Below are 23,276 nucleotides of genomic sequence, written 5' to 3' on the forward strand. Positions count from 1 at the left end.
ACTCAGTCAGCGCCAGTTAGGGCTGAAGACTACAAGTTTGTAAATGTAAAAAATCTGTATAGTCGTGTGAATCTAGTTCAGTTGCATTGTGGGTAATGTAAAAGATATTTACATGGGCCAGAGGTCAAGTTTTAATGGTTGTTTAATGGATGTGTTTTTTCTTATTTACTTTTAGCTAATAAAATTTATTTTGTTTTGTTTTTTTCTGTTACTTCTTCATTGATTTACTGTAATATGAGGTCTTGTGTTTTGAATATATTGTAAAAGTGAACAAAAAATGTAATTGTAAAAGAAAACATGCATATCTCCTCATGAAAGTTTAACTACATTTATCTATTGCTATTATAGTTTAACACATTTTGTGTGTAAAACATCAACCTTCATTTAAGCCAAACTCTGAGATATTCTGACATTGGTCTTCATCTTCTCTGAACTAATTTTATCTGATTGTGTTTCAGAGTTGATATTCAAATCTGGCTGTATGACCTCACCAACTGGCAGGAGAGGACCACATCCCTCTCTCTCTCTCTCTCTCACTCTCTCTCTGTCTCTCTCCCTCGCTTTCCCTCCCTCTCCCTCTCTCTTCCCAACATCTAAATGTGTGGTAGTTTGAATAAAGCTTCTTTCTGCTCTCATACACAGTCAGGAGCAAGAGGCCCCCTGAGTCACTGGAACTGGGAGCTTTGGAGCATCAACGGTACGTTTACAACTTACCAGTCCCTAACAAGGAATACTGTGAAAGGGGTTTTAGGGGATACTTTGACGCTTCATCCTCTGCTTGGAGGACAGGTATTGGTTGATGTACTCAGATGTCACACCAAAGGTAACTTTTTGAAGTTTCTTTTTTTTTAAAATTTCTTCTCTCTGGGAAATTTATCGCAGATGCAAAAGATAAAACTGCTCACAGAAGTGATCAGATCTTTGGTGTTAACTTTCAGTGTGTTTTTGTGCTCATTATGCTGTGGAGGTTTTTGTGATTTATTTGCTGGAAGCCCACTATGGTGTCACTGAGTTTATTTTAATGAGGTGTTAATGGAGTCAGCTTCTCTTTGATATTTAACTGTTGATGTGTGATTTGTTGTGAAAAGTGTTTTCCAATATTATTCTAAACATATAATGTGACTGAAATAAGAGTTTTAAGAGCATGAATCAGTTAAAAGTCTATGTGGAAATGAAAACTAATCATATTTATACAATCAGCTTGATTTTCTGGATGATTTCTCTCAATGGAAATCAAATTATTGAATTATCAAATTTATGCAGTGTCTGAATTTATTATGTTGTACTTGATTACTGACCAGATAATTTCAATACTCATTGTGGCTCTGTGTCATAAATTTGTCATTTACACCAGCGGTTTCCAACCTTTTTGGCTTGTGACCCCTTAAAATGAAACATCTACAAATGATCTACTCTATAACTTCAACAATACATGTAAAAATATTCTAATAATAACCAGGAAATTCAAACCAACTCGCAGCACACTTTGGCTAAATAGCACCAGAGAAATAAAAAGAAAATGCAGATAAGGGAATGGAATAAGGTCAGACTGCTGCTGACATATGAAATTCTGAGAACTAAGGAAAACTTATCACAAAGCAGTAAAAGAAGTCACGTCCTCATATTTTTCCAACATCATTTTAGCAAACTGTCATAACCCCAGAGTCCTTTTCCAAAACACAGGTTAAGCAATTAATCCTCCTCCTAGTCCACAAACTGAAGCCTCCCCCATAATCTGTGAACAATAGCTGTCCTACTTACAAACAAAATAAATGAAATCAGACTCCAGATCGGTCATATCACCCGTGATGCCTTTGTACTCTGTGACTCCTCTGCCTCTCAAGGACACTGTTGCCAAGCTAAAGCCTTCATCAAGTCCTTTAGACCTACTAAATTTCTGATGGAGGTTTTTAACAGCTTTGGTCCCACTATTCTATTTTGTCCACTGTAAATAGCTCTTTGACCACTGGCTGTTCTGGTTGTTCCCTCCTGTCTTAAGCACACAATAGTCTCAAGAAACCTTGCCTTGACCCTGTGGATCTTAAACATTTTTAGACCCCTTTCCAAACTACAATTTCTTCTCAAAGGTTTATGAGAAGTTGAAGTTAAAGTTGATTTCTTTCATGAATAATAATAATATCTTTGTTAAATTTCAATCTGGTTTCCATTCATGTTATAGTATGGAAACTGTCCTCTTAAAAGTTACAAGTGATCTTTTACTTTCAGCTGATGCGGGTTACTGTCATTCTACTCTATTGGATCATCTTGAAAAGTGGGTTGGCATCAGGGATACTGCCCTAGACTGGTTCAAATCTTACTTAGCAAACAGAACTTTCTCAGTTGTGATCTGTGATGCCTCCTCTTTGGTGGCCTCTCTGACATGTGGTGTTCCCCAAAGGCTCTATCCTTGGCCCCTTCCTGTTCTGTGTATATATGCTGCCCCTGGGACATATAATTCATACACAAAATATTGAATACCATTATTATGCAGATGACACTGAAATGTATGTCCCATTAAAGACCAGTGATGAAAGGCAGCTTATAATACGTCTGTCAGATATAAAGTGCTGGATGCCCCAAAACTTTTTCCAGCTAAATGAAATAAGAAATAATTATTTTTGGTCCTCCAAAGTCCACACACAAATTTCACAAAAAGATCTTGGCTCCTTGTCTACAAATATTAAACCTGCAGCCAGAAACCGAGGTGTAATATTTGACAGCGACCACAGGTTTGAAAAACAAATTACAAAAGTTGTTCAGTCATGTTTTTATCAGCTGAGGAGCATCTCAAAAATCAAGTCTTCTCTCTGTCTGATCTTATACATGCATCTCAGTTGGATTATTGTAATTCATCGTATTCAGGGTTAAGCCCAAAAAACTCTACTGGCTGCACATGTCCACCATTTGTTTTCCCTGTTTGTTTTTTTATAATTATTGAAGCCTGAAAAAGTCGAATCATCCAGCAATTTACAAGGATAAAAAGCAATATTGTGCAGCAGAAATAAGTTTATTCAGCGTTGCTTTCTTGCATTCATCTCACGACCCCCAGTGGAGCTGAGATATACTCCAGGCACCACGTGGAATAAGATACTATGCGCAACAGACAATGCAAAGTCACTGCTAATCGGTAAAAATGAAACTGTGTACTGTCACATATAATTCCATATAATCTGTTTCCACACTGGTGCCAGGAGAGCTTAAAGTAGCTGGAAACAGAGAAAAAAGTATTTTCCTTTTGAATTAAACTTCTGAGTGGAACATCTCAGCAGTACAAGGCACCTTTTGATTACTAGGAAAACAAAGTTATTGGAATATACTAGAGTATAGGAAACTTCTGTCAAGCAAGCGACATCCTGTTACTATAGTAACATCAGGCTGAGTGGGCGCATGTTGTGAATTGTAAATCTCAGATGTTGGAAATGAAAAAAACAATTAACAAAGGATTTGGTAAATATTTTTACACTTTTGGTTTAGGATATCCTGGACGTTTCTAAACTAGGTCTTATTCCAGACATGATAATTCAGCTGCACAGTATAGTTGTGTGTATGTTTTACACATATAACTGACCAATGTGCACATGCTGCTGAAGTATGTCTTTGATCACAGATTGCTGAGTATGTAGGCATGTACTAATGCACTCATAACCACCTGTGGATATGAATTTATCCCCTCCACCCATTTCACTGTACAAGAGTCTGTGTGTGTTCTCCAACACAAGCCTTACAGTATGAGTCAATAATGATATATGTACACACACTCCCATGCGTTTTCTTTACCAGAGGCATTGGACGTGCACTCCCACACATCCCCTTGGTGATCTATGAGTGTGAGTCTGTGTTTCTGTGTGTGTATCAATGTCGACTCTGTTCTGCTGCTAAGGGACTCTAGAGGTTTGGAGGAGAGTGGGTGGATGGGGGGGAAGGGGGTGAAGGAGGAGGGTGGGGGGTGTGTGGGGTGGGGGGGGGGGCCTCCCCTGGATGCCCGCCTTGTGTTTACCTTGGCAGGGTCGCACCTCCCAAGGCCCTGCCCCTGTCCGTTGCTGGAACAGACCAAGGCCTTATTGCTCCTCACCTCAGCTGGGAGCGGAACATACCACAGAGCGCTAACAGGGGTGCAGCAGCCACCCCACTGACTGAATGGACACACTGTGGAGAGAGTGCTGATTGGCTTGACCTGGCCTGGCGTGGCTTGCTCCCGAATGCTGGAGCACATTATGAAGTGACCACAGTTTAAATGATGCATTTAAAGAGAGCCGAGGATCTTCTCAATGATGGGATAGTAAGCAATGAGGAGCAGACGTTGTGGTTGGCTTGGTTTAAGAAATGGGGAAGGTTTTTGCTGGCGTCCTCTGTGTTAATGCATTATGAGATTATGAGACAGTTTGAGTGCTGGCTGGCTATTGCTGTCTTTATCCATTGGAGGCCCAGCTTAAGTGTTATATATGGCACTTTAATGTCATGTAAAAGAATATATGACTTAGTGCTTTTACTCTAAGTCATATAAATTACCTTTAATTTATACAGATATCCTCTATCTACCAATTATCACCAGAATTCTCAAGAAAAAATGCACACCAAAATACTCTAACATTTTAAGAAGTCTGCTCTGTTGCACCTGTAATCACACCCACCATCCTGCAGTGCACCTCTACATCACTGCAGCAAGGTGAGCTGCTGTTAAATTGCTCTTTAATGAAGATATACTTCATACCTTGTTTTTTGAAGGTTGCACATCTCATTGATTGATTGTTACTCCAATGGATGACCCATTATAGACAGTGTAACCTTATGGAAAGATAGTTGCCATGCAGGTGGAATAGAAATTCATCTTCAGAGAATGGTCAATCATAGAGTAGAAGCTTAATTCTTGACTCTACATTTTGAACCAACTTTCAGCAATCACACAAAGAGAAATCCATCATTGAAGAAACAAAGATATGACTTCTTTCATATCTCTGTTTCATATTTCTTTCATAGCAATAACTGCAAAAGACAACCAAGGCTGTGTCTTAAAGGATTCATTACTTTTCAAGTGTCTTAAAACAAAAGTGAACACTGAAAAAGGTTTTGCTTGCTGTAATTATTCCTCCTGTTCATACTGGCAAATGATCCCTTCCTAATGTACTTTCAGTGTAATTAATGGAGTGCAAAATCCACATTCATTTGTGCAAAATGAAGCTAATATGAGGCTTAAGCCATCCAAATTAGTCAAATCAAATAGATATCTTCCAAAGCTACAGTCCTTTTAATACAAAATTCCCTTTTTTGTCATTATCCTTTCACTGAAGCTCAACAGGGAAACACAAAAAGGGAATTTTAAACTAAAAAGACTCAACTAACTTTAGAGGATATCCACTTGATTTGACTAACTGACTGATGAAGCCTCATGTTTTGAATACATTTTTGCTCAAAATAAGGACAGTGAATTTTGTCCCATATCACTTACAATGAAAGCGCATTAAGAAGGGATCAGTATGAGCAGGAGGTATGACTACAGTGTGCAAAATCTTTATATGGGCACCTGACTACTGTTTAAAAACAGACTTGAAAATGTGTGTGTTAGTGCGGTAATCACCCAGCAATGTTCAGAAAAGTCAACAATATTCAAAAATCCTTATATAGGTATAGTCAGGCATAAGTTTGTGAATAAACCTCAAAAAGTCAGAAACCACAGGAAGGGAATCACTCCCAAAAATTGAGAATAACAAAAATAATAACATAACATACCAAAGGTCTGGGTGTGGACTGAAGATCAGAGACTGATAATGAAAGTATAACAGTGTGTGATTGTTCCTGGTTGGATTTCTCCATCTGTCTACAAATTTTATGTGGTATTTTTTGTTTCCGCCCAATCTGAGCCAACATTCACTCCCAGACAGATCTTAGACAGCAGGGCAAATATTAGTCCTACTGTACCGTATGTCCGGGGTATGTGGAACTCTGAGAATGCTAGCAGCCCACACACACACACACACACACACACACACACACACACACACACGCTCATTCATGCAGTATGTAGTACACACAGACGTACAGTATACACAACACGTGAATATGCCTGCAGTTGTCATGCATTTCTACCAGTGTGTTAAATATACATTACGGTGGTTTTTATGCCTTTTGAGTCAATTGAACTTGAAAGGTCAGTAAATTTCTCCCTCAGCCTTTCACTTGGCTGCCATGTTAGCCACTGCAAACTTTTTGTTTAGGTTTCAGGTTTATTGGTTGTAAATGTCTCTCTGTAGCTGTTTGGAATGAACTGGGAGCTTTCAGCAGCCTGTCCGGAGGCTTGTGAATGCAGCACAATGAGGGTTCAGTTGGGACTTGTTTCACATGTTTGACTGTGCTTCATGTCACAGCAGTGGAAAATTGAGATAAAATAAGCAGTGTGGTAATCAGGGTTTGACAGATGTGGCTTTGTGGTACTGATGCTGATGTTTTTGGATTGAAGCAGCCAGTAGCTGATATTTGTTGATTATATTCATGCTCAAATTTGACCTCAGTGACAAGAACCTAATTGTTGGTCACAGAATGGTATTCTTGCCTGGGTGAAAAAGCCCCTCAGAGGCAGTAGTTTAGTCTGCTCTTAAAGATATCTACACAAAACCTACACAAATAAGTAAAATGTATACAGAAATTTAAATTTCATAGCAGGTTTTACTATTTTTATGTACCTTTTGTTAACAAGGAACATCTAGTCATACATTTGAATATTTATTGCATAAATGTTTTTAATTTTTTCTTTATGTTTCTTATTATAATTACTCTAATGCTTCTTTTAGGACAACCTTAGGATTATGCCACCCTGCCTTTCACTACACATATTGTTTGTAATAAATAAAACCTTTGCATACTTGAATCCTATAGATTGGACAGATTGGCCTATGTTTAAATTTTAATATATATTTACATTAGCTTCTCATTTTGGCAAACACATGTGTCTAGTTTGTGGCAAAAAAGACCTCACATACTGAAAACAATTACAGATTGTACTCCCATGCATACACAGACACTATAGAGTATATTGGGACAGACAAAGACACATACAGTATACATACAAGCAGACACTTACGACTTTCAACAGTTGTCTTAATAGGGTGGGAAAAAAGCTTCATTTTAACGTCCTTTTCTTCATTAGTTTGTAGCAAATGGAAAAGCATTTGAGATGAATGAATCATACTTCTTCCTCTCAGCCTGAACTTATTTTAGCACTAAAGACATTTCCTGTTCCCAGAAACAGAGGGGCTTTCATTCCTCTGCGAGCATGTACGGTATTTCCAAATGATACTAGAGATTCTTGACATCCTATTTCCATTTTAGCAAATGAGGCTGACGTAACAACCAAATGTGTTGTATATCCTGAATTAAACGGAATATGAATGTAAGCGTGCAAGCTAAGAAATACACAGTGGCATACCGAGGTAGAGGAAATTATTATAATAGAACCACTTATTTTTTTTAACACCTACTTCATTGTTCATTCACACAAAAAGAGACATAAGAAAGTTTGCATAGTTTTACAATCAATTCAATCAATCAGTTTTTTATTAATATAGTGTCAAATCCCAACAATTCCCCCATGAGCAAGCACTTGGTGACAGCGGTAAGGAAAAACTCCCCTTTAACGGGTAGAAACCTCAAGCAGAACCGGGCTCTTGGTGGGCGGCCATCTGCCTTGACCGGTTGGGTTGAGAGAGAGAAAGAAAGAGGGGGGAGGGGGAGGAGGGGGTGGGACAGAATAACAACAATCATAACAATAACAATTACACACCAACAATTTTATACACTCACTCTGCTTATTGTTGATTTTAGTAGACTTGTATGGAAGTCCATTTCCGCCAAGGAAAAAAAACATAAAATGTGAGACATTGTTGTGGAAAATTCATAGTATAATGCAATTGTTTTTGATTATGTGTTGAAGATTTATGATGTAATACATTAATACTCTCTAAGCATACATATATTCTTTAAGCATATGTAAATGTACTAAATATATGTTCTTTATTTGATTGCTCTATACATATCTTTTAAAGCTCATATTCTCTTGTTTTTGAAAAGACACAGAAGTGGAGTTGGTGAGGGGCAGGGTGCAGATATATGAAGCATGAGAGGATGTGTTCATATCCTGCCATTCTGAAGTATGAATCAAACTGTATTGCCTGACAATGTTAGTTGCTCTGCGCAGAATAACTTTTTTGAGAACTTCGCCTCTGAATGATTTTTGTTTTCCTTAAGTTCACTACAACAGGATAAAAATAAAAATAGCATACCATGGATATTTTTATGTAAGTTTTGTCTTTCTTTCCCTTCATTACTTGTTTTGTCAACACAAACTTGATTCCAGTGTCAACAATTTGGATATTTTTCAGGTAACAATGACCCCCCTGCTTCTGCTGTGTGTGTTCTTGCCCCTCATCTCGGCAACAATATTTGAAGAACATGACGGTAAGTGTGCACTGACTGTGGAAAATGTATTTCAGCTTCCTGAAATGTTGACATTTTGGGAAGTACGCTTTACTTTCTTGCTTAGAGACAGTTAGCTTAGCTTAGCATAAAGACTGGAAACAGCCTGCCTGGCTCTGTCCATGGCAAGAAATCTGGCAAACAGAACCTCTTAAACTCTCCAATTTACACATTATATCTTGGTTGGTTAATCTGCACAAAAAACAAATTGTAAAAATTATAAACTGTGGTTTTAAGGCAAGTTATGTGAGTAGAGTATTTGTTGGCCCAGTGCAGTGACTTGTGACCACAGCGATAAGTGACATTAGAGGTCACGTTCAGAACCAGGCTGACTTTTTACCCCTATTTCCAATCTTTATACTAAGCTAAGCTAACCGGCTGCTGTCTATAGCTTTATATTTAACAAACAGACTTGAGAAAGGTATCAATCTTTTCATCTTACTGTCAAGAATAAGCATATTTCCCAAAATGTCAAACTGTCCCGTTAAATGGCATCTTCTGAGAAATAAAGTGCTGATCAGCCCTGTCATTCTTTCTTGTGTAATATAACTTCTCATTTTGAGGCCAACTCTGTCTTTTTTGTTGTTTTTGTCTCATCTCTACAGTTCTCCTTCTCTTCCTATCTGACTTTTGTTAGTTCTTTGTTTAAGTCGTCCTAACTATTGAAGTTTTTGGAAGTCCTTGAAGTCTGTTTCAAAGATGTACATTTTTTTAAAGGACTGTGCCACAGTCTTAGTTTTATAAAAGCTAGTAAGACAAATTTATTTTTCCAAACTACACTGTACGTCTGCACTACATACAGTATAAAGTTGTCCTCTCATTAATAAATAGATACCCTAACCTTGACCTCTCTTCATCCCAGACTTGGATGGCACATTGCGTGTTAGCATCCCAATGGAGGTTCCTCTCCGTCCTCTGTTGGGTGGGAAGGTAGTGGTGCCATGCTACTTCCAGGACAACACCGTTGACGACCCCGGTGCCGTAACTGTCGCCCCGCTCTCCCACCGCATTAAATGGACCTACGTCACCAAGGAGAAAGTCACCACAATCCTGGTGGCATCAGAGGGAAAAGTTAATGTGGAAACAGAGTATTTAGACAGAGTGACAATGGTCAACTACCCACTTGTGCCCACTGATGCCAGTCTGGAGATTACAGAGCTGAGGTCCAAAGATTCTGGCACCTACCGCTGCGAGGTGATGCATGGCATTGAGGACAACTACGACTCCGTGGATGTCCAGGTTCAGGGTACGCCACAGAAACATGAAAAATCTCATTCACTTTGGAGCATTACAAAATGAGAGTCAAGTTCTATCATAGTTCATCTAAACATCAAACAGACAGTGATGGTTCTATCCAAAAGGTTTTCTCAAACTAAAGGATAACAAGATGAGTTCAAAGGTGAAACTCCTACAAAATCCAATGTGTTGTAGCCAAAAGACTGCCTACCATTTTTACTTTATTGTATATTTTCCTCAAAGATAATGCTTTAAATGCACACTTAGAACCCAGCAGGTAATACTGCATAGTAAGACTTTCCTCTAGAGAAGTTATAGGAGGTCTGAAGGAAATCTGTTAAAAAATATATGCATAACGAGACCTTTGAAAACTCTCCAGCAGTAATTCAGTTGGCTGACCTTTCTGTCATTAAGACATTTCTGTCTAATCAAGTACACTGTCTTGTGATTTTTGGTGAAATTCAAGCAATACTGCTGTTAGAAAAATTGGCATTAAGAGTTGAAAGATATTCCATCATAGGTATTCTGTTAACTTTCTATGATTCATAGGTATTGTGTTCCACTACCGAGCCATCTCCACCCGCTACACCTTGACATTTGAGAAGGCCAAGGCAGCTTGTATCCAGAACGGTGCCACCATCGCAACTCCAGCCCAACTTCAGGCTGCCTACGATGATGGATACCACCAGTGTGATGCTGGATGGCTGTCGGATCAGACTGTCAGGTAGTATTCATCCATTCATTCATGCTTATTTTATTCAGGATTGCAGGTCAGGCTAGTCTGTCACAAGGATACACAGATCAAACAAATTCACACTCACTCCTACAAGCAGTCTAGAGCTTCCAGTTCACCTAACCTTTATGTTTTTGGACTGTGGAAAGCATGCAGAGGAGACCCAAAAGGACGAACTGAAAACTCCAAACAGATAGGCCAGCAGAGCTGAACATATGACCTTCTTTGCTGTGAATAGTGCATATCACTGAGCAATAGTGCTGTTGTAGCAAAGGTGCCAATTTACACCAACAGAAATGCTTTTTCAGATGATCAAACAGTGTCTGACCCCCAACAATTTCTGTAACTTTCCAAAACCAACAATTCAACAAAATAATGTCCAGTACCATGTTACTTTTACCTGTTTTAAGTTTGATGACAAATGTTAAAACAGATTAATGTACAATTACCATGGAAATAAAACAAAATTTAACGGTAAGAGAACTGATATCCAGCTATTGACAGCCATCTCTCTCATCATCTCCAGGTACCCCATCCATGAGCCACGTGATCGTTGCTTTGGAGACAAGGAGAACTTCCCTGGCGTGAGAACCTATGGAGTGAGAGATGTCAACGAGACCTACGACGTGTACTGTTTTGCTGAGAAGATGTCAGGTACTCTTACTCTAACAACATGTTCTTGTTTATTATGGTCAATGACGATGTAGTTGTATGAACGAGGATGACCAAGACCTCTCGTGCCCCCAAAGAAGGGCTTTGATGATGACGTGGTATGGTTTGTGAAGAGCAGGGGAGGGAGGGTGGGGACAGTTGAGGTGGCCAATTGGAGGTGAACCACCTACGACTGCCGTAACCCTGAAAACAGAAGGAGGTGCTGCGTCAGAGTGCAGCTGTACGTCTCGAGATCGGGCAATGTGGTTGTCTCGGAAGTTCTTGGGAGTGTCCAAGGGCAAAAGGGGGTAGGTCAAAAGCTGGTAGGTCCATGAAAAGCTGGATGAAGGTTGGGTATGGAGGGATGAAGGAGGGTCGAGAGATGGCATAAAGGAGGGTTGAGGACAGGGTGGCAAGTGGAGCCAAGAATGAGAAAGTGGACAAACTGGTGATCGGGATGGTCCATTGGAGCATAGTTTAATTGTTTAACGTATTGGTGTGATTGTAAACAGTGCAAGGTGGCAGGATGAAGGAAATACACCGTGCTAACCGAGCCAGCAGCTAGCACTATGGTCAGCTCCACCCTCTCGTCCAAATATGGTTGCTTCTGGCTCCAAAAATCAAACATAGCGACAGCCAAATCCAAGATGGCGATGGTCAAATCGCTACACTCGAGGCTTCGAAACGGCAGTTCGCAAACCAATGGGTGACGTCACGGTGACTACGTCCATATTTTTTACAGTCTATGGATGCAAGTCTGTCACAGGTCGCTTGCAAACTGAGACAAGAGGGGAGAGAAATGGATAAGATGTGCCTAAATACTCTGTTGTGTGGAAATGGGATGTGTACGAGGCGTGGTCTTTGTTCCCGAACTTTGTTTATAAATCTATAAACACCATAAAATTGAATCATCAGTGTTTCGGTTGGTTTGGTTGTGGAGTTTATCAATTACTTAGCTACCTATTTCACCTGTTCATCCATTCATTTCATGTAATTTTTTCACCTGTTCATCTATTAATTTTATGTATTTATTTTAACTTACATTTAGCTAACTATTTCACCTTTTTATCCGCTACTTTTGGACAATTATTATAAATGTATGTATATCCTCTATTAGCTAATTATTTAAAGGTGCAGTGTGTAGAATTTAGTGGCATCTAGTGCAACTTACTTGGCAGAAATGGAATATAATTTTCATAAGTATGTTTTCAATAGTGTATAATCCCAAGAAAATAAGAATTGTTGTTTTTTCATTAGCTTAGAATGAGCCCTTTATAGCTAAACAGGGGGCTGGAGCCCGCCATATCGCAACACCATGTTTCTACAGTAGCCCAGAACAGACAAACTAAACATTGGCTCCAGAGAGGTTCTCTACCGTAGGTTCTTCTACATGCTTGAAAGTGGATGGGGGTATTCAGTTGGTTGCAATCTGCAACCTCACCACTAAATGTTACTAAATTTTACAAACGGCACCTTTAAAGCATTTATCCACTACTTTTAGCACTACTTTCTCTTCTAGCTTGCTAACTAGATTTAACGTACTCTCAATGGCTTGAAGGTGTTATAACTGACTCAGGTTGGTTCAAAGTGTGTACCATACATTCAGCCTATTGTAGCTGTTAGCTTACTGGTTATTGTGACAATAAATCGATTAATAATCTGCATCACATCAATTTGTAATGCTATTGTTATGGTTGTTTTTATTTATTTTTTAAGTCAAATTATCATTTCTTTTCCACAATGTACCCCCTGGCAACTGCAGAAGTACCTCTGAGGGAACAAACACCCCTGTTTGGGAGTCACTGCTGTAGTTACATCAAACCTTTGTGCTGATACTCAAACACAGTAGACAGAAGCATTGCACTGACTGTGTTTGTCTCCTTCTTCTCCCATCTCTCCTCCCAGGCAGAGTTTTCTACTCTACGTCTGTAGAGAAGTTTACCTTCTACGAAGCAGGAGATCAGTGTACAAAACTCGGTGCCCGGCTCGCCAGCACCGGAGAGCTTTACTTGGCCTGGAAGGCTGGCATGGATGTGTGTAATGCTGGCTGGCTGGCAGACAGGAGTGTACGTTATCCCATCAACATCGCCAGGCCTCAGTGTGGAGGAGGGCTTCTGGGAGTGAGAACCGTCTACCTGTTCCCCAACCAGACAGGATACCCTTACCCAGACTCTCGCTACGATGCTATCTGCTTCAGCGGTAAATCCTTCTGATACAGTTTATTATTTTCATTGCATTGTGGGAGCTTATTTTGTGATAAAATAGCTGTTTGATAATGGTTATTTTCTTCTTTAAGATATAATTTAATAATGTCAGGCATCTAATTAGAAGTATCAGTATAAACTAATCAACTTTCTGATTAATAATACTTTAAGAATGTCAGTCTTATCAAGCCATCCAGGGAATTTTAAAGCCTGATGCAATCTTGTGTCACAAACAGCTGGTGAGGATGAGGGTGCTGTGCCTGGGAGGACCACCCCTTTCCCAGACATCATCCGCATAACACCTGCCCCTGGGCTTTATCCAAGCCTCACCCCCTCACCTGGAGGTGAGGAGATCAAGCGTGGAGAAGTGGACACCCTCTCCCCAATGCCCATCCCACCCAGCGTGGTGGACACATTCGTTAAAGTGACACCTGGACTGGATCTCACAGATACTGCCATGGCTCCCACAGGTAAGTTGGTAACGTGAGTGATCAATAATAAAAACCTGTTGGACCGTATTTGATTATCTACGTTCTCTGCATGCTTCAACCTGTTTTACAGAAGCCTTTGGGCAGCCATGTTGAACTTTTGTGATTTACTCTATTTGGTCTCTATATATATATTTAGACTTTGTAAGATAGGAAGCAACTCTGTCATTATCCTGACTTTAGTGGAATATCACTGCTGACGCAAAAGTTTGTTTCCCTAACCCAAAAATATATCAAAATGTCTGTAAAAATGCTGTAAAAACATATTCAAGTATTCATGCAGCATAATTTCAAACTCTCTAAGGTATCCACTCTCATGCTCTGTACTGTTTTTATTGAAATATGCTGCTAAACAAACCACTTCCACAGACTCATCTCATGCATACCTGCGGGTCAGGAGCCCAACTCACTCAGTCATTGCTGTCATTGGCAAACCAAAATGTAACCACAGGGTAGCCAATAAAAGAATAATGATTTATAAATGTTCAAGCTATGAGTAAATTACCACAATGAGGGAATACAACTAAGTCTAGACAAAGTAAAAATGTAAAGAAAAGATATAAAATTACACACTTTCTTCCTTGTTTCCTGGTCTTTTCCCTCCTCCTCCTTCCTCCTTCCTCCCTCTCCACCACAGGTGTGGTGTTCCACTATCGACCTATTACAGGCCGGTACACACTGACCTTCCTGGAGGCTCACAAAGCCTGTCAGAGTATCGGGGCAGTTATCGCCAGCCCCCAGCAGCTGCAGGCGGCCTTTGAGAAAGGCCTGCACCAATGTGACGCCGGCTGGCTCCGTGACCAGACTGTCAGGTGAGCTGGAGGCACATAGACCAATATATCTGAGTCTTACACATACTGTATACTAGACAAGGTATAAACCAGACAAGATTTTAATGCTTTTTATTTAGAACTTATCTTAACTCCTTTTTCTGCACAGAAATGTCTAAATTTGTTCTTGGATTATGCTATTGGTAAAGAAGCCAATCCCAGGAGGGATATTTTAGCAAAGCAGAGCTTTAATATACTGCACCAACATCCTCTTTCATGCTCAGGTATCCCATCGTGTCACCCAGAGATAACTGTGCTGGTAATCTGCCACACATTCCAGGAGTCAGATCCTACGGCCTGAGACCTGCCAATGAACTCTATGATGTATTTTGTTATGTAGAACGTCTGGAAGGTGAGGAGCATGAACCAACTCACACCCTGAAGCAATTAAATTACTAAAATTTACATCTACTATCAACATTAAATGTTTTTTCTTAATATCTATCTGTCTATCTTACATATTTGAACCTTTCTGAATGCTTCTGTCTCTCTCTAAGGTGAGGTCTTCTTCACCAGCGACTATGACAGCTTCTCCTATGAGGAGGCCGTGCAGCACTGCCAGAAACTCAACACCACCCTGGCCACCACCGGCCAGCTGTACGCAGCTTGGAACCAAGGATTTGACAAATGCCGCCCAGGCTGGCTGCTGGATCGCAGTGTCCGCTATCCCATCACAACTGCCAGAGCCCACTGTGGAGGCGGCCAGGTGGGGGTCAACATCATCTATGCCTACCCCAACCAAACAGGCTTCCCCGATGAGCACTCACGCTACGATGCCTACTGTTTCAAAGGTAGGAAAGGGTTGAGCATGTTTATGTTTGTATTTTAGATTTTAATGAATTCAGTTTTCATGATGATGATGATGATGATGATATGCATTGTTATTATATTGATATAACTATTTATAAGTAGCAGTATTGACAGTATTGACATATTACAATATGTACAGTATACTGTATGTTAGTTACCCAATGCCATTTATATCCAAATTATACTACATCTGAAACTGACTCTGGCTTATCATATTTGCCTTCTCTATCTCTATCTCTATCAGCTGAAGTCCCCGTCATCCACACTGAAAATGAAACCAGAATCAACTTGACGGTGGTGGCGGTGGATGTTATCAACAAGACAACAGTCACAGTTGATCTCTTTGCTCCCACTGGTAAGACAGTTGTATGAAATTGTTTTATTTTAGTCCTCATTGTTACCCTGGCTCTGTCTTGCAGCTATAATTATAATAATTTGTTGAAATACATGGCCAAAATAGTTTGGTAATTAATACTGTCATTTATCTTTCTATACATCATTGTAAACAGGGCAGCTGCCTTATCCTTGTTGGAAGTTTTACAATGCTCTGATTTGTTATTCTGTTTTGTTTGTTTTTAGTTGAAACCACTGTAGATTACAATGAAACTGAAACCAGCATGAATATTACTGAAATAGAGGAGTTTATCAACCAGACAACCATCACTACTCAGCAAGTTGCTCCTCCTGGTAAGAACTGGAGACAACTGCATAAATGAAAACTGTCTTAATCTTTTAGTCTTCCAGTTAATGCTTTGTAATTTTCAAAATGGATGTTTTTTTCTGTAAATGTGGCCACAATAATTAAAATAAATCACACAATTTTCTTAAACAAGATTAAACAAAGGATAGTAGCAAATTAATTCTTAATGTTTCCCCCAGTGAGACCCGTTTTACCTCCAGTCCATGTTGATGTGTCAGGCTCTGGTTCAGCTGATCATTCAGCCAGCGGGGAAATCTCAGGGGAGTCTAGCACCTCCGGCACCAGTGGTGACGCCTCTGGCTCAGGACAGGATGTCATCTTCAGCGGTCGCACTGACATCTTCTCCGGAGACCAGTCTGCCTCTGGAGATCCACAAGAGGCAGAAGGGGGAAGTGTTTTAACCTTCACATCTGGAGAATCGGGTAGTGCATCTGGCTCTGGATCTGGGTTTGACAGACAACACTCCGGCTTCGGTCAATCAGGATCAGGTTTTACCAGTGGTAGTGGTGGCATTAGCGGTAGTGGTGGAGAGTCATTGATCACCATATTGGATGGGAAGATGGAAGAGGTGTTGACCGACCAAAAACTCACTGAGCAAGAGTTAGGCAGTGGAGACTTCTTGGTATCGGGTATGTCCGGATCAGGAAGTATGTCCGGATCAGGAGGTATGTCTGGATCAGGAAGTATGTCTGGATCAGGAAGTATGTCCGGGTCAGGCACCAGTGGATTCTCTGGCATCTCATTTGTCGATCACAGTGGCATTGACCTTACAGTCCAGCCGTCTGGTGAGCAGGAGGTGTCCGGGTATCGTCCCTCTGGATCAGGGTACGCCAGTGGCTTTCCGAGTGTTTTTCCATCCGGTGCTTCAGGCAGCGGCTCTGCCTCTGGAGACTCTTTCCAGCGTCGTGGTGATGTCATCTACTTAACAGATGATGCCGTGATGGAGGTAACCATGAAGCCACTGGAACACGGTCCTGAGCAGGGCCGGGGGGTAGTAGAGGTAAGCGGGGATCATAGTGGGTCAGGGTTCCACTATGAAATCAGTGGCTCTTTGGACCGAAGCTTGCATCTCTCAGGCAGTGGAGCCCATCATGAACAACCGCCCACTGAGGAGCTTTCTATAGCCCTGCCACCTGGATCCACGATGACTTATCCAGAGTACGTTGCCAATCTTCACCAATCAGGACATGAAGAGGAGGAACAGGAAAGCCGTGCAGGACCTACAGTTTATGTTGTGACTCCGGATGCAACCTACAGCAGCCCAACCACAGCACCATCAGTGTCATTATCAACCCCTGCTGTTTTGGAGGAGCCTGAAGCAGTAGAAGGTATGTGGTTTTGGCGTTTGCTGTAATTCTGCTGATATTATCCTGTATCATAAAACAAAAAAGCTGCCATGTTCACACCTTCAACATTTTGGGAAATACACTTATTTGTCCACCAAAATATTCTAGGAATTCTCCTTGTGATGCAGTACCACAACATAAACAAACAGACAAAATAAAATCTCCCTCTTTCTGCTGTCAACCCATGCAGACCCCTGTAATCCAAATCCCTGTGGTTCAGGATCCTGCTCTGTGCAGGGAGAACTCGCTGTGTGTCAGTGTCCTAATGGCTTCACTGGTGAAGACTGCTCAACACGTGAGTCACTAACACAGCACATGGCACCATGCCTGAAGAACTAGAAAAAGCTTGATACCAATATATGAATTCCATCTTTTATCTGATTTTAAAATATCATGTATATTGTGCATAGAACAGTCTAATCTGTGTTTTTGATGTGTGTGTTTGTGTGTGCAGCTGTGCAGGGCTGTGCTGAGGGCTGGTTGGAGTTCAAGGGCAGCTGTTACCTCCACTTTTCAGAAAGACACACCTGGTCTGAGGCCGAGCAGCGCTGCCAGGAGCTCAACGCTCACCTGGTCAGCATCAGCTCCCAGGAGGAGCAGCAGTTTGTCAACTGTGAGTAGCTTTGTGTGTGCAAGCATGATTTTTTAAGGGCCTGTATACAGTATATGTCCATCTATGTGTTTTGCATGTATAAACCATTGACTGTATATAAAGATGGACATAGCCAGGCGTGAATGGAGCTGGTTTGAAACCCTGAGTTGCTGCTTATGGTCGACGCCATCTTTTCTGTTTGGAGCCAGGACGTTCCAGACAAGGAGTGTTGCCTTACACACTCTGGAAACATGCCCTGCTACCGCTGACCGAAGCACATGCTAGTTTACTGAGAATGCTAGCAATGCACACTTTACTTAATGTTAGCTACTTTAGCTAAATTGTGCATACTTAGAGGGCCAAAATTTAACGATTGAGACCATAATGACATGTTGAAAAGAATTATTGACTTGGTATTTCCAGAGAGAAGTACGCTTTTTGAATGGGAGTCAGTTGGAGCCAGGGATTTTTCTCAAGCGGTGGTAGTTGCCGCTTGGTATAAACACATACTAGTGGTCATTTTAAAGCGTATACTGTATGTAAAAATACCTGACATAACATGTACGTAAAGGGGAGAATTTCTAACTTTTAAAGGCTATGAATGCTACATCACTTTTCAAGGATGGGAAGCCGGTGAGGGATCATGTCCTTATTACTGTAGTAGTGACTTCTACTGATTGCTTAGGGGGCCTGCAAACAGTGGGCTGGAATATGGAGGGGGTCGTGTGAACCTTACATCGTTTGGCACTACATTGTAGCGTTCATAACATTGCATTGATTTACTTTGTAGGATCGTTATGAGTAAATATCAGTTTGGCCAGCATAATTAATGGGAACAACATGTTCAATTTGTCACAAAGATCAAATCTTTTTGCATTGCAGCCAATGGTCAGGACTACCAGTGGATTGGACTCAATGACAAAGAGGTTCAGAATCAGTTCCGCTGGACAGACGGCACTCCTCTGGTGAGCATAGTCTATTCATTTGTGTGCTCAGGAACTCATCATAGCTCATTGTTAATTCTAGTGATTTGGTTGTATTACATTTCTCTGTCTCTACAGATGAACCTTTTGTAGAATTTTCACTTTTTACGTCATGCAGTTGATGCTCAACGATATCTACTTTTGCTCCATTACTCAAATATTGTCTTTTATATCATGCCGATCATCTTTTTAACCTCCTAAGACATTTGAGAACTGGAGGCCCAACCAACCAGATAACTACTTCGACTCTGGGGAGGATTGTGTGGTGATGATCTGGCACGAAGGTGGTCAATGGAACGACGTGCCCTGCAACTACCACCTTCCTTTCATCTGCAAGACTGGACCTGGTAGGCTTTTGCAGCTGAAATATTATATGTATCTCTTGTCATGGGTCCAGGGATCATTGCTTTGCTCTATAGACAACATGGGAAAATTTGCTTGGGTTGCCAAACACGATAGAACGTACAGTTGGATTACTAAAAGGTTGGATTTACTGTGTAGATTGCCTCTAAGCCACTGAATGTAGCTTGTATTTATAAGTGGTTTATTTTTGTATTAACTGTCTGTGTGTCTGTCTCTGTCAGTCATGTGTGGAGCGCCCCCTGAGGTGGAGCACAGCCGGCCAATGGGCGGCAGCAGAGAGCGCTACCCTGTCAACTCTATAGTCCGCTACCAGTGTGATGCAGGCTACACACAGCGCCACCTGCCGGTCATACGCTGTATGGCAAATGGACAGTGGGAGGAGCCACAAGTGGAATGTACAGAAGGTGAGTTTGCTGAGAAACGCTGAAACATGTATTTTCTTCCATACTGTAAAAATGTTTGTATATTAAAACTTTATGCAAGTGTAGCTCAGACAACAATGTAATATTATAAAGCATATTTCTTACACTAAATCCCTTCTATTATATAACAGACCTTTTTAAACAACACCTCATACAATACTGATTATTCATGCCAATAGAATTCAAAAGAAACTTTTCATGCATTAGAGGTGGTGGATCCAAGTTAAATTTGGACGGTAATAAAGAAAAACACAGATACAAGTACAAGATTTAAACCTTGAAACAAATGGGGCATAAACTGTAAAGCGTGTGAAACTCTTTATTAGTGAGACGTGTAATGTTTTGTACACTAGAAGTACACCTCCTGCAGAGCTTTCAACCTTACGCTGGTGAGGAGCCCATGGCAGCTTTTGAAATGAATCCTTTCGCCACACCACTCACCTCAGGGTAATTTATAAGACTTTTGGCAACTCATGTTTACATGATGTCATCAGTATGCGTCCCTTTTCTCCCCCAGCCGCTGCCAACAGCAACAGGCTACACAAAAGATCCCTCAGGAGCAGAAGTAAAGGGGTGAGCAGCCAACAGGAACAGAAGAAGCCGCTCTGAGCAGGACTGAAAGGACATACAACAGAGAGTCACTAAGGACCCCTCTTATAAAGAAGCATGAACACCAATGCCAATGCCCGACAAAAAGATAACATTCCCGCCCGTGTATATACAAACACTAAAGCACATTTAGACAGTGATGGTCTCTAATTGACTAATGTTTTGGACCTTTCAGTGTCACTTTGCAACTTTTGAAGACAGTTTTTCAGAATATGTATTTATAGCATCTAATTTATAGCTGTGATCCAGTATTTGGAAAATTATTATCTTAATGCACAAGTTTAAATTTAAATCAGTTGCCAGCACTGCACGTAAAGTAAGAAAACAGAAGATCACCCAGTGATTTAAGAGGCTTTAGAGTGACAAAGTGCAAAACAGCCCAATAAAAGTGTTTTTCGATTGCAGCTGGATTCTCTGAAGTCAAACACATTGTTACATAGATTGTTGCTAGGCTTTTTTTTCTAGATCTGTGTTTCTTAGTGTTTTTTATTTGGTCTTAGACTCTAAGGACTAAGTGTGTGTGCTTCAGACTGGTGAAACCAACTGTTTCTTACATGGTATGCCAAGACAGTGATTCTCAAGCTTTTTGGTTGTGACCCCCCCCCCCTCTTTTTAAAAAAAAATCCCAAATCTGAGTAAAACAAAAACATACATTTGACCAGTAGAAATGTCTTTTTAATGTCACAAACCGCCTTTCAGGTGCCACCAAATTGATCTCGTCACAACCTCAAACTGGAGAACCACTGTACTGCGACACCACCACAGTATCAGATATACTGAAATGATTGTGCTCTTCCATTTGATGATGAATAGAAATCCAAGTTTAAGATGTGATTAAAGTCACTGCAACAGACCTGGATTGAAATAGTCAGCACTCATGCACTTTTGGGAGTCTTCAGTCACTTCTGTTCCAATCATTTTAATCCAGCGCACCTTAAACAGTAAAAAAAACAAAAAACACAATCCTCATCTGCAGCTTGACATGTGACAAGGAAAAGTTACATCCGCAGCCTGATACTGAACTGGTTGGCTTTTCTGTCAGGAGGAGCCTCCAGGACAGTGAAAATCTCCACCTCATTGGGTCATCTGTTGCAAAAGATGTACACCCTGCTTTGCAGGTTGTGGTTTACATTTGTGACTTCTCAGGAGAAATCCATGACCTCCGTCAGCACTGCCTCATGTGAGGATCATGATTAAGATTCAGTGTTTGCTTGGTGACTTTCTCACTGTAAATATTCTCACTACAATTGTCCGAACAGCAGGATCTGTCAATAACTTACACAAAGCAAACAATTTAATTATTTGATTAATTCATCATCAACCTATTTGTTGCCTACAGTATTTGTTTGTTAGTTCAGTTAACTGGTTAATTGCAGTTATGAATTACCTATCTAATGGGTATGACTGGTTAGACAGCCAGCTGAACAGAAGAAGACACAAATGGATTTTTCAATCCAAGCCTCAGACATCTTTGTGGAGGTTTCTGTCTGCGTCTCATGTGACAGGGTCTTATCATCAGAAAAGTACTTCTTAAAGCTTGAGAAATAACAAAAAATATAAGTAAAAAGAAGCTGTGAAAGCAGTAAAAATGAGTTTTTGAGATACAATGAGATAAGAAATGGATGTTGGGGAGGAAGAGGAGGTTATATAATGTTGACCATGACCTTTTTAGGTCAAGATTTACTTCAACACTGAGAGCGGATACTTGTGTCCATATCTGACTTCTCACAAACACTGAAACAGCAAACACCCACACACAGTCAAACTGGCACTTACATGGACACACAGAATTCAGTAAACACACCACAGAATATGAAAGTGAACCTGACGAAGCCACAAAGCAAAACGACTTGCTCGCTCAAAGATTTGTACGTTTTGTACAAGTGAATGAACTTAAGTACGTCGATTTGGATGCTCCGGTGAGCTAAAAAAACAGATGTGGTTCTGTGTCAGTGTTGGTGATTTACTGATTCTTCTACAAACTGAAATATCTATAAACCAAAATATGTTGCACACAGACTTTACCTCTGTTGTGACTTTGTTCAAATCCTGAATCCTGATGTGAACATGCAGTATACTGTACTGTGCTGTACCAAATAAAACTTGGAATCATCCGTCTCTGTGAAATTATTGTGTGCTAAACTGATGGGATTAACATTTATTGATATTTATCGGTAAGTTACGTAAATTATGAAAATCACATACTGAGATTTTCTGTTCTTTCCCTAAAGCTGCTAAATTTGAGGTAAACTCTGCAAGCCAGAGGAACAAACCTGCCATTTAGTTTGTTTTTACCTTCCTGTGGAACCCGACCGGGAAAAAAAAACACACAGTAAATAGCTCCTTGATCAGCCTCCACAGCGACTACCTTCATCACTACAGTCTCAGCAAACAGATCTGCTCTGTATATGTGTGTGTGTGTGTGTGTGTGTGTGTGGTTAACTGGGAGAGTAGCCCTGTGTGTATACAAGGAACACGTGTGGTTGCATGTGTATATGCATCTATGTGACGTATTTGTGTCACACAGTACATGCATGTGCACTAAACTGATGTGCATGTAACATGTAAGTGTGTGTGTGTTTCACTCATGTTTGGCCAGCAGGTGTTAATAGGATGTGTTTATAAAACCTGCTGGCTATATAATCACTGGGACTTCTGTTTGCACCCGGATGCAGGAGGGCGTAGCAACGTGTTCAATTCCACTCATCTAAAAGTGCATCGTGCCCAGACAGAGTGGCGCGTGTTCACTTTACATACAGTGGCTGTTCTGTATGGGTCAGTAACCCATCTCACCTCTCTACCCTGGCATTCCTGTTTGGACAGTGAGTGAAACTGTATCACCA

General features: G+C 40.7%; 1 protein-coding gene across 1 annotated transcript; it reads left to right on the plus strand.

The window, feature by feature from the left end:
• The first annotated feature begins 611 nt into the window (after window positions 1-611).
• acanb (aggrecan b) lies at window positions 612-22,547 on the plus strand. Its single transcript, XM_067590465.1, has 19 exons — window positions 612-697; window positions 8,373-8,448; window positions 9,329-9,712; window positions 10,252-10,426; window positions 10,962-11,089; window positions 12,992-13,285; window positions 13,527-13,760; window positions 14,416-14,590; window positions 14,833-14,960; window positions 15,106-15,399; window positions 15,663-15,773; window positions 15,998-16,105; window positions 16,298-17,446; window positions 17,655-17,759; window positions 17,919-18,077; window positions 18,939-19,021; window positions 19,242-19,386; window positions 19,624-19,806; window positions 20,342-22,547. Exons 2-19 carry the CDS (start codon window positions 8,379-8,381, stop codon window positions 20,431-20,433), a joined length of 4,017 nt encoding a protein of 1,338 aa, XP_067446566.1. The 5' UTR covers window positions 612-697; window positions 8,373-8,378; the 3' UTR covers window positions 20,434-22,547.
• Window positions 22,548-23,276: the final 729 nt, after the last annotated feature.

The sequence above is a fragment of the Thunnus thynnus genome, chromosome 5 (genome assembly GCF_963924715.1).
Source record: "Thunnus thynnus chromosome 5, fThuThy2.1, whole genome shotgun sequence".
Lineage (NCBI taxonomy): Eukaryota > Metazoa > Chordata > Actinopteri > Scombriformes > Scombridae > Thunnus > Thunnus thynnus.

What these genes read in the sequence shown, in the direction of transcription:
- acanb (XM_067590465.1), top strand. Translation starts at nt 8,379, where the DNA reads ATGACCCCCCTGCTTCTGCTGTGTGTGTTCTTGCCCCTCATCTCGGCA. An exon ending in TCAGCAAGTTGCTCCTCCTG is followed by an intron (nt 16,106 to 16,297) that starts GTAAGAACTGGA and finishes TGTTTCCCCCAG; the next exon opens with TGAGACCCGTTTTACCTCCA. An exon ending in GGAGCCTGAAGCAGTAGAAG is followed by an intron (nt 17,447 to 17,654) that starts GTATGTGGTTTT and finishes CAACCCATGCAG; the next exon opens with ACCCCTGTAATCCAAATCCC.